We start from the raw sequence: 11993 nt of genomic DNA, 5'->3' as shown, positions 1-11993 counted from the left end.
TAGACATTCAAGGACACAGGGAATTCAGTGGTCAGTAGATGGCAGTAGAGTCCCATATGATATTTTCCTTATCTTGGCCTCCAAGGTGTGTTTCAGTCTCTAGAATATTTGCAGTTCTTACTCAGACTGATTCATCTAGGCTTAGTTATAAAATCATACCATTACAGAGTAGAAGGGGACATTTTAGAGTGTATTATGTAAAACTCCTCATTTTAAGGATGAGAAAACTGGAGCAGTACATGGGAACAAAAATCACCCAAAGTCGTATGTGACATCAGTAGCAGTGGCAGGACTAGAAATCAAGTTCCTGACTTGTGGTTCATGCTCTTTCCCTTGGACAGTTGTTATGTGCTTAATAGATGTTCTTAGACCCTTTCCTCTCAAGAATTCAAGTTCTTCATATACAAAATAAAAAAAAGTCTATTTTGACAGCGGGTACTCCATAATAGCTCAATTGAAATTAGACTCCCAATAAATTAGTCAAACAATGGATGCCAACCCATTTTGTGCTGGGTTCTCAGAGGAATAGGAGATGTGTCAGTTTCTTAAGGACCTTATAGCTTCGGTGGGAAGAACTGAATATTTGAAGCCACAGAAGAACATGCTGCTCTCAGAAAAAAAAATGCCGATGAATAACCTGAATATATTAAAATCCATAGACACCTGAAGGAGGATTAGGGGAGGTAAACTTGGAATTGGTCTTTCAAGGAGTTTAGGGATAGGACTTGCTGGGCTTGGACTGCAAGGCAAAGTGAGAAATGGAGCAAGGAGTAAGAAAACAGAGCGACCGTGGTCTGGAATCCCATAAGTCATGGTGAATGCTGGTAGTGGAGGGGACATTCCCTGGTTCTCAGGACTTCTATTTAAATGGGATAGGGAGGGCCTCCCCTGGTGGCACAGGCGGTTGAGCACCACGCTGTGAAGCTGTCCATAGCCTCTGAGGCAATGGTTTGATCCCAGCCAGCCGGCGAGGGTCCCACATGGCGCAGCAGACCTCTTCTGTCTTGCCTGCTGCTCCCCTCAGCAGTGTATTTCGTCAGTATGCCTGTTCTGTTCCCTGCTCTGTCTCTGGTGAATCCTCTCACCCTCCCGCGCATCTGGCCTGTACCCCGGTTCTTGTATAAAACAAATAAATAAATCTTTAAAAAAATAAATAAATGGGACAGGGAGCACAGAAAGTCTGAGAGAGAAAGGATGGGTCCTAGCTGGTGGGGGAAGGCAGATGGATGAAAACAGCACTAAAGACAGCATTGGACAACGGACACAGATGGGGGTGCCAGATACGGAGGGAGTCGTGATACAATGGAGAGTCCATTCAGTAGCAGTTGATTTGACAACCACATACCCAGTTTGTATCATTGAGAATGATATGATGATACAATGATATGAAGAATCCCCCCAGATGATAACAATGATATAAAGAATAGGTGTGTATATTTTTCGGAAAGAGCTTCGATTACAGTCAGAGTGACGACTGTTCCTGCATATGGACAACACTGTAGACTGAGAGGGTATTTGTGGGAGGTTCCCACAGATGTTGCTTATAGACAATAGAATCGCTACTGCTGTCTGGGAACAAGGGTGATCAAAGAAGTTTTCTTGGAGGAGCTGGCACTTAAGTTGGGCTTTACAGATTAGCATTTGTTAAGCATTTATTAAAATAATGCAAAAGAGGAAAAGATAATAAATGTCAGCTAAATAACCAAAAAGATATCAGATTATTAATCACTTTGTGTATGTCATCTCAATTTACTTTTTAAGTCACTAATGGAATTTAAAACCCTATTTTACACATGAGGAAACATTTAAAGAGATAAAGAAGTTATTCTAAGATAATAAAAATAGTAAATGGTGGAGTTAGGCCATAAATACAAGTTTTTTTAAATTATAAACCTCAGGTTCTTTCCATATAATTAACCAGTCACTGTGCTTACTGCTGTAGATAGTTTCTGTCTTCTAGAACCTCAGAGCGTGGTATGGGAAACAGGTGGGTTTAGAACTGACTTCAGTGCAATGTGTTAAGTTCTTTACTGGTGAAGGGTCCTGAAGATGTTGCTAATTTACTACTGAGTAGAATTTTGATAAATGAAGGTTAGGAGAGCATTTAAGTGGGGAAATGGTACAAGCAGGGATACGGAGACTGGGAAGTTGTCCAATTAAGTTGGAATCTAGATGGCTGGAATCTATTGTGGGAAATGAACTTGGAAATGTGGATGGAAGCCAGACTGTGTGGGGCTTTTGTGAACACTCAGTCCACACATACCTTGGATAGGCACCCCGAGCCTATCAGTCTTTTTGATGCACAGGATACAGTGGCAGACAAGAAAAAGTCCTTGTTCTTATGGGTCATAAGTGCTGGGGTATAATGGGGAGGCGAGGAGACAATCCGCAATAATATAAGAATACCACGTGAAAATTCCTAATAGCAGGAGGAACAAAGAGTGTGTGATTGTGGGGCAGCTCTTAGGTTAAATGTCAGAGAAAGTTTCTTTGAGGAGATGACTCTTTGTTGACTGAGACCTGAATGAACGAAGGAGACAGAATGATTGGGGCTAAGACTACTTCAGGCAAAAGAAACTGCCGCTTCAAAGACCTTAAAGTAGGAACCATCTTCTCTTGTTAGAATCATGGAAAGAGGGCCCACATAGTTGGAAAAGAGTGACTGCAAAGGAGAGTGTCTGGAAGGGTCCTGGCCTGTAGGAAGACCCTGGGTAGAATATTGGATCACATGCTCAGTGCGGGGAGGAACTACTGAGCGTTTTACATTGGTGAGGGACATGATGTGCTTTAGATTTTACAAGGGAGGAGGAGAAAGCCCTATCAGGAGGCTGTTGCTGTATACTAGGAGAGAGATGGAGGCGGTGGGAATGGTGGATTTGGGCTATCCTGTATTTTGAGGTAGAAACAAAAGAACTTCCTATGTGTTTATCTGGGGGGATTACAGTAAAGAATGTCTCGTAAGGATTCTGCTTGAGCAATGTGAATGGTGCCACCAACTTACTGAAGTGGGGACAATGAGGAGAAATAGGTTAAGTCAAGAGTACTGTTTGGAATGCTAAGATTGAGGACTTTCTGATGTCCAAATGGAAATGTCAAGGAGATAATTGGATATATGATTCTGGGGTTTAGAAAAGAGGTAGGGCTGGGGAGTAAGATTTGGCAGTCTCTGAAATAGTGATGATATTTAAAGTCAGAACTGGATACAATAATCAGTAGTTAGAAAAGAAGAGAAGGTGGCTGAGGAGTGAGTCCCAAGGAGAGGGAAGAGGGGCTGCAGTGAAGTAAAGATTTTTATTCTCCAAGGGAATGATGTCTTTCTGATTTAATTATTTTTGGAGAAAGCACTATGAATTAGCTTCACAGTTTGCACAATTCTCTCAGAATTCTAGAATAGAGACAGTGCTTAAGGGTATGGTCTTCTGTTTGAACTTTTCAGTTAAGGAAGTTCAGAAAGTTGCTCTTTGGCTTAGATCTGGAGAGCTGCCATTTTTTAAAAACCAGCTGTAGAGCCACTTCTGTAGCACGTTAGGATGTTTTCCTCCTCCTTTCATACCCTCTTGAAGGTGGTCCCTCCCTTCTGATCTTTGGCTCATGACCTTAATGCCTGAATAGTCCACCAGTCTGCTGTGTTCCAAGAGCAGTGGGGGCATATGCTGTGCCTGTGATGGGGTCCTTTCATTTACCTAACTCCACATTTACATATTTCTCTCCATCCCGAGCATCTCTTCTGCCAGTATTTTGTCTTATCCTCTCATCTTCTGCCCAGAAAACTTTTGTGAATACTACTACTAAAAGAAAAAAAATCCAAACTCTTCATAGTGGATGTTCGGTCCTTCTTGATGTGGCTCAATTTGCCTTTCAGGCTTTGACTTTATCTATGTTCTCTCATTAGTGTTCTATGTATGGATCTTTTGCTTCATTGAAAACCCCTGGACTTTCCTTCTCCATGTTGTACTTATACTGTTCCCTCTTCCTAGGTTACCTGAAGTCATCCCACCCTTCACTGCTCCACTGACTGTTTGAAAGTCTCCATGAACCTGAGCACCTTCCAGATGTTGAGACCCTTACCTTTGGGTTTATTCTCCACTCTCTGGTTTAAGCTTTCTGGGGAGGGTCTAAGTTATAGAGAACATTTGCGAGGAAGATTCACAATTATGTCCTTTAAAATGTGGTCAAAATATGGCCTTCACCGTTGAGCTTAAGGTCCAGGACAATCCATGATCTTCTTATCTGTCCCCTTTACCCCAGGGCCATGGCCCTAGCTTAGAAGTTTTCCTCTATGAAAGTCTTTCTCAACCCTCCAGGCAGAGCCACTTTACACCCCTCATGGTGCCTTAATGGCATTTTTTTTTTAATATTCATGATCTCTTGCTTTGTTTAATGACTGCTTGCTGTACATGTATTTCTTGCGGAGTATAACCTTCTTGAGGAGTTTTGTGAGTTTTCATATCCTTTCTGTGGTAAATATGATTGAATGGCACTCAGAATCCATCATTAATGCCTGTATTTCCTAGACACCTTTGCACCTAGGTCCTGAATGTGAATTATATTTTACCAATTAGCTATATCTACATGATATTTGGAAGGTTCTGTGAATTTGCCTTTTTTTTTTTTTTGGAAAACAAGGTAATGGAGGTGTGGATGTCAGGCAGTTTGGCAGCAATACCAGCAGCTTCTAGATCCCAACTTTCTGATTCCTCAGCTGCAGCACTGGTGATGTATTGAATTCAATAGTTCCAGAAATTGCCAACTGATTTTTAATAATCCCATCTTTATAATTCTAGGCATTAAATCCCCCTTTGCTTAAACTATATGAAATGGTTACTATTTCATCAATTGAATAGGTCTCATTCAAACTCCCTTATCTGTAGAGACCTAATAAACATTCGAATGAATTTATTCCTAAGTCAGATTAATTTCCTTTATCTGCCTACTTATTCAAGAAGCAATAAATTATGCAGTGGCTATACTAAGTGCCAAAGAGTTGAATAAGATTATGCTCTTATTCCCAATTTGTCAGTGAGATAATTATGATAGAAGGTATAATAAATGATACAATGGAAGTTAGTGGGAACATAGAGAAAGGGGTGCTTGAGTGTCTAGGAAGGCTGTTCAGAAGATGTGATGTTTAGTTGGGACACAGAGGATACCTCGGTTTTTGTCGGGCAGATAAGGGAGAGAAATACTTCAGGTTATGTAATGGTATATGCAAAGTTACAAATAACGAAAGACCATGGCGTACTAAGAAAAGGCAAAGTTGTCATGGTTGGAGCATCAGATGCTCCTGGGAGGGACCTTGTGTGAGACTTGGCTGGGTAGGACAGCTGGGACGGAGAGTAAAAGGGGTTTTGTGCCATGCTAAGGAAGGTGAATTTTATTCTAAAGTCACAGAGGAGTCACTAAGGAGAAGGGAGTTTAAGGCAGTGGAGATGAAGAAGTAGGAAGAGATTCAAGAGATATGGAGGATGTAGAGTTTGCAAAACTTAATGACCACTTCAATGTAGAGGTAAATGGGGGTGGGGAGGGAAAGGTCAACTGTGACTCCCCTGTGGAGTGCACAGTTGCTGGAACTATTTAGATAAGTTCCTTTTGACTCTGTTGTGTGTTTTTTGTTTTTTGTTTTGGTTAATATTGATTCTTATTTTTTCAGTGCCCAGGAACTCCAGGATCAAAGAGAGTGTAGAAGTTCAGAAATGAAGTCTTCTTCATGGGGAAATGACCCACAAGTGAAGATAGCATGGCTCTACATGAAGAAGGAAAAGGATCATCAAGTTCCTTGCTCACCAATCATTTATTGGGGATTTAATACAATTCCATAGATTTTCTTGTGAAGGGTTTTCAGCCCCAGGAGCTATGGACTGACAATTTTGGCTCCTTGGACTCTGCAAACAGATGACGTATGCTTTCTCTCTATTTTATATGATCAGAAACTGAAAGGCATTGAGTAGGAATCAGATCAGTTAGCTCAAGTAATAGGAGCTCAGTAGACAGGACCTCTGATCAGGGATAGGAGCTTGGGCAGGGGAGGTGTTAATGACATCAGAGATGCCCTCTGAGGTCTCTGGCTCTTCCATCAACTAGTCGCTCACGGTGTTTCATCTTACTTAACAGTCTGAGGTTTGTGATTCCTGATGCTTCATCCATAGGAGCCAAAGTTCACCAAAGTCCAGGTGTCCTCTTCTTGTACTCCATATCTTCAGAATACCTTTCTTGTTTCTGAACTTTTGGGAGAAGTTTCTACCCTTCAATGATCCATCCATATCCCACTTACATGGAGGGAAAACTAAGAAATTGTTTAAATCCCCAAATTAATCAAAATTGGGATCTGATTATTTCACCCAATTTACCATTCACTTTTTACCCACTTTTCACCCACTTTTCACCACCTGAGAACTGCTTGCTTCTCAAAGAACTGAAATGCCCTAAAAGAGAATACTAGCTCCCCAAAGCATCCTAGCATGTAGATAGAACACAGGAGAGGAGGAAGTCATGTATTTTAAGCCTCTTAAACAGATGAACTTGACACAGAGAATTCTTTCCCCTTGGCTTCTTATAGCTTCAGCACTGATGCATAGCCTCGTGCCCTTGTGCTTTCTGCTCTTGCACGTAGTCATAGAGGGGGTTGGCACCGACAGCTGTCCAGGGATTTTGGCTTCCACTCTGTTCTCTTATTTGGGGTTTCCCACTGCTCTGGAGTGGGTGGAGGCTCACCCCACTGCCCCTTCCCTGTGAACCTGGGAATTTTTCTCTGTCAGCACAGCCCCCTTGTGCTATCCCATGGGATTGTTGGCCCTGGGACCCTTGGTACTTCTCTTTCTCCTCGTGGGTTTGCCTATTCTGTTGTTGACAGTTGTGATCTTCCTCTCCATGGGTTTGCCTGCTCCTTGTCTGATGGCTTTGCTCTCCATGGATTTGCCTGCCCGTTGTCTGATGGCTTTGTTCTCCATGGATCTGCCTTCCTATTGTCTGATGGCTTTGTTCTCCATGGGTTTGCCTGCCCCTTGTCTGACAGCTCACTTCCTCTCCATGGCTTTGCCTGCTCCTTGTTTGATGGCTTTGTTCTCCATGGGTTTGCCTGCCCGTTGTCTGATGGCTTTGTTCTCCATGGGTATGCATGCCCCTTGTCTGACAGCTCTCTTCCTCTCTGTGGGTTTGCCTACCTCTTGTCTGATGGCTTTGTTCTTCATGGCTTTTCCTGCCTCGTGCTTCACATGGACTTTCCTTACCTTCCTGACCACATTTACCCCAGTTTTGATGGTTTTGCTCTTCCTTTTTCTGGCTCTGCCCCACAGTGCAACTCTGACTGGTCTGGGTCTGTCTGTGACCCTGCTCACTACTGCATGATGGCCTTTCTTGCTGGATTTGTGCCACAAGTTTGTGTTGGGGGAGGTAGCTATCCTTCTCACTCCCCCAGGCCTGGTGGCTGGCCCACTGTGCTTCGCTAGGCTGGTATCTATGTCCTTGAGTCTGTTGACTTTGCATCCCAGACCTCCCTGGTTGTTCAACATACGAGTCTCTGTTAGATCCCTCTTTCTCTTGGAAGTACCTGTTTTGCCTATTTTCCCCTGTGGCTGACTGACCATATGGAGAGCTTAGACCCTGTCTTTCTGTCTGACCATAGCTATAATTTTGGCTTTGTCTGCCTGCCTGGTCATAACAATAACTCTGGTTTTGTCTATCTGTCTGGTGATATGGAGAGCTCAGGCCTTGTCTGTCTGTCTGACCATAATCATAACTCTGGCTTTGTCTGCCTGTCTGGTCATAACAATGACTTTGACCTTGTCTGTCTTTCTGGTCATATGGAGAGCTCAGGCCTTGTCTCTCTGTCTGATCATAACAATAACTCTGGCCTTGTCTGCCAGGCTGACCAAACTGAGATCCTAGGGCTTGTCTGTCTGTCTGACCATAACTCTGGCCTTGTCTGTTTGTCTGGCCATACTGAGATCCTAGGCCTTGTCTTTCTGTCTGACCATAGTGGGAACTCTGGGCTTGGTTGACTGTCTGGCCATATTGAGAATCAGTTTCTTGCCCATATCTATTGCCAAGACCTGATTCCTGACACAGCCTCCCAGTTGGTCTATAAGACCCTATTTCCTGTTGGTTTGTATGACTAGAATAAGAGTCCTCCCCTAGTCTTCTAGATTGACCATAGCTCGACTGTAGTCCAAGCCTTTCAGACTGGCCATAACCAGAAGTTTGCACTTGTTCTTCATATTGATTTAAGGCAAGGATGTATCCTTGCCTTCTAGTCTGGTTGCTACTAGATTTATGATTTAAACTTTGACCAAAGCTAGAGTCCCTTTCTTCTGTCCCACGCTCACCACAGTGTGAGTCCCTGTCTTGTCTCTCAGACTGACCATAGTGGGAGTCTCTCCCTTGTCTCTCAGAATGACCATGGTGGGAGTGCCTATCTTGGCTCTCAGGCTGACCATGGTGGGAGTCTCTTCCTTGTTTCTCAGAATGACCATGGTGGGAGACCCTATCTTGGCTCTCAGACTGACCATGGTGGGAGTCGCTCCCTTGTCTCTCAGAATGACCATGGTGGTGATCCCTATATTGTCTCTCAGACTGACCACAGTGGGAGTCTCTCCCTTGTCTCTCAGAATGACCATGGTGGGAGTCCCTATCTTGGCTCTCAGACTGATGATGGTGGGAGTCTCTTCCTTGTCTCTCAGAATGACCATGGTGGGAGACCCTATTTTGTCTCTCAGACTGACCACAGTGAGAGTCTGTTCCTTGTCTCTCAGAATGGCCATGGTGGGAGTACCTATCTTGGCTCTCAGACTGACCATGGTGGGAGTCTCTCCCTTGGCTCTCAGACTGACCGTGGTGGGACTCTCTCCCTTGTCTCTCAGAATGGCTATGGTGGGAGTACCTATCTTGGTTCTCAGACTGACCATGGTGGGAGTCTCTCCCTTGGCTCTCAGAATGACCATGGTGGGAGACCCTATCTTGGCTCTCAGACTGACCACACTGGGAGTCTCTCCCTTGTCTCTCAGAATGACCATGGTGGGAGACCCTATCCTGGCTCTCAGACTGACCATGGTGGGAGTCTCTTCCTTGTCTCTCAGAATGACCATGGTGGGAGACCCTATCCCAGCTCTCAGACTGACCATGGTGGGAGTCTCTTCCTTGTCTCTCAGAATGACCACAGTGGGAGTCCCTATCTTGGCTCTCAGACTGACCATGGTGGGAGACCCTATCTTGGCTCTCAGACTGACCATGGTGGGAGTCTCTTCCTTGTCTCTCAGAATGACCATGGTGGGAGTCCCTATCTTGGCTCTCAGACTGACCATGGTGGGAGTACCTATCTTGGCTCTCAGACTGACCATGGTGGGAATCTCTCCCTTGGCTCTCAGACTGACCATGGTGGGAGAGTCTTCCTTGTTTCTCAGAATGACCACGGTGGGAGTCCCTATCTTGGATCTCAGACTGACCATGGTGGGAATCTCTCCCTTGGCTCTCAGACTGACCGTGGTAGGAGTCTCTTCCTTGTCTCTCAGAATGACCATGGTGGGAGACCCTATCTCTTCTCTCAGACTGACCACAGTGGGAGTCTGTCCCTTGTCTCTCAGAATGGCCATGGTGGGAGTGTCTTCCTTGCCTCTCAGAATGTCCATGGTGGTGATCCCTATCTTGTCTCTCAGACTGACCGCAGTGGGAGTCTCTTCCTTGTCTCTCAGAATGGCCATAGTGGGAATACCTGTCTTGGCTTTCAGACTGACCATGGTGGGAGTGTCTTCCTTGCCTCTCAGAATGACCGTGGTAGGAGTCCCTATATTGGCTCTCAGAATGACCACAGTGGGAATCTCTTCCTTGTCTCTCAGACTGACCATGATGGTAGTCCTTATCTTGACTCTCAGAATGACCATGGTGGGAGTCCCTCTCTTGTCTCCCAGACTGACCATGGTGGGAATCTCTTCCTTCTCTCTCAGACTGACCACAGTGAGAGTCCCTCTCTTGTCTCTCAGACTGACCTTGGTGGGTGCCCCTGTCTTGTCTTTCATACTGACCATGTCGTGAGTCCCTCTCTTGTCTCTCAGACTGACCATAGTGGGAGTCCCATCTTTCTTCTTCATGCCTCTGTCTTTGTTGTCTGCTTGTATTTCCTGGAAACCCATGGTCTCTTGTTCCCTCCTTCTCCTCTTCTTGTTGAGAATTGCTATCTCCACATGACCCATCATCCAGCTGATGATAACAGGCTTGGGCCAGTTGGAACACCAACAGGAGATATTCACGAAAATCAACACGTTCATTTCTGTCTTTATCCAAGAGGTTCAGGATGGTTTCCACAGTCTCTGGGTCATTTGGTTTCTATAAGAAAATCAAAAAGAGAAAAATTAGATGTTTTCCTATGGATACTAACATATGTGCCAATGTCCATGCCCTAGTTCATTCAGTCCATTAGCTCCTTCCCCCCACCTTGAGTGAGAAACCATTAATCTGAAGTGGGTTAGGCTGGGTTCTTGGCTTTGAGCAGCTGGTTCTCAGTACTTCCTCCCACTGGAGCAATAAGACTATAACTGCAGGGAAGTAGATACACTTGTTTAAATCATCTCTGGCAATAATTACTTTGAGTCATTTGGGAGAAGCTATTCTATCCCCTGATATGCAATATTCTAATTTTTTATATACTATTTATATTCATTTATATTACTTATAAATAAGTAAATATATACTCATTTCCCACCATCTTGTGAAATCCTGCAGGGAAGAGACTGGTTCTATTCATGTTTAAGTCCCCAATGCCTAGTGATGGAGCAGGTGCTCAACAACTCTTTATTGAATGAATGAATGAATGAATGAATGAACAATAAGATGTGTAGATAGTACTAAACTATAGAAATCAATATATCATCTCACATTTTCTTGTGAGAAATGATTTTCAGTTTGAAGCTGTACTTCTACTTGCTCAAACGCAAGTATAAGAAGGTGTGTGTATGTGTGTGTGTGTGTGAGCATGTTGTCTGCCTGTGCACATAGTATGCCTGTGTGTATGTGTGCTGGGAGAGAAGTATTAAGGAAATTCTTTTAGTTACAGGAAGAACATGTGCAAATAAAAACATCAAGTCTTAGGCTTCCCCGGTGGCACAGCGGTTGAGTGCTGGGTTGTGAAGCTTCCCGCAGCCTCTGCAGCGCCGGTTCAATCCCCGGCTGCTCCAGAGGAGGGTCCCACATGGCTCGCAGACCTCTCCTGCCGCCCGCTGCTCCCCTCAGCAGTGTACTTCGGTCCTTCTGCCTGCTGTGCTCCCCGCTCTGGCTCTGGTGAATTCTCTCACACTCCCGCGCTTCTGACTATACCCAGTGCTTGTATAAATAAATAAATAAATTTAAAAAAAAAAAAAAGGAAATCAGAAAGAATCCACCAATTGTTTGTTTAAAAAAAAAATCAAGTCTTGGGTGTAAGTGTCAGTGTCACTTACATTTCACTCCATGGGACCAAAAATCTATGCGTCTTACCCGGAGGACATCTCCAAACTCAGTCAAAAGCAGGTGCTTCAACTCCTTCTTGCACAGCGAGGTACAATCCCCATTCTCTTTGGCATATTTCTGGAACACTTCGATCAAGGTGAGTATGCTGCGCAGGAGTTGAGCCATTTTGACAAAGACAGGTGAACCTGAAAGAAGAAATGAAATTCTGTGTGTATTTAAGATGAAGACCAGGAGACAGCATTTTCAGAGGGCAAGTGGCCCTTCTGTCAGGAAAAGAAGTTTAGAAAGTGACCCCTCTTTGTTAGAGCCCCTTCTTAACCATACCCTTCAATCCCTTTGAACCAAAATCAGGTTCCCAATATCGGGTGCTACTGTGGGAAATGGGTGCAAACTCTGTGTCTCTTGCTAGAAAAAGTGGCTGTTTCCTGAAAGCCAAAATATATATGGTAGATGTTTACATGCCTCTTCCTCTACTCCAGGTGGGACTTGCTTTGTTGAAATTCTCATGATTAGAATGAAAAGGAAGGGTGATTAGGAAACCCTGGAGGCAGTGCCAGAAA

The 11993-nt window shown here is 44.2% G+C and overlaps 1 protein-coding gene across 1 annotated transcript; it reads right to left on the bottom strand.

Moving 5' to 3' along the window:
- Positions 1–712: 712 nt before the first annotated feature.
- On the bottom strand, positions 713–11598 carry LOC119236865 (uncharacterized). The gene is made up of 4 exons (XM_037500815.1): positions 11461–11598; positions 8358–10202; positions 7018–8055; positions 713–739 (listed from the first exon to the last, which is right to left on the bottom strand). The coding sequence occupies exons 1-4, from the start codon at positions 11596–11598 to the stop codon at positions 713–715; spliced, it is 3048 nt and encodes a 1015-aa protein (XP_037356712.1).
- Between the last annotated feature and the right edge of the window lie 395 nt (positions 11599–11993).

This window comes from Talpa occidentalis, unplaced genomic scaffold, assembly GCF_014898055.3.
Source record: "Talpa occidentalis isolate TD23 unplaced genomic scaffold, MPIMG_talOcc4v2.1 talOcc4.9, whole genome shotgun sequence".
Lineage (NCBI taxonomy): Eukaryota > Metazoa > Chordata > Mammalia > Eulipotyphla > Talpidae > Talpa > Talpa occidentalis.
The sequence above is the reverse complement of the archived record's forward strand: the minus strand, read 5'-3'. Positions and strand labels throughout refer to the sequence as shown.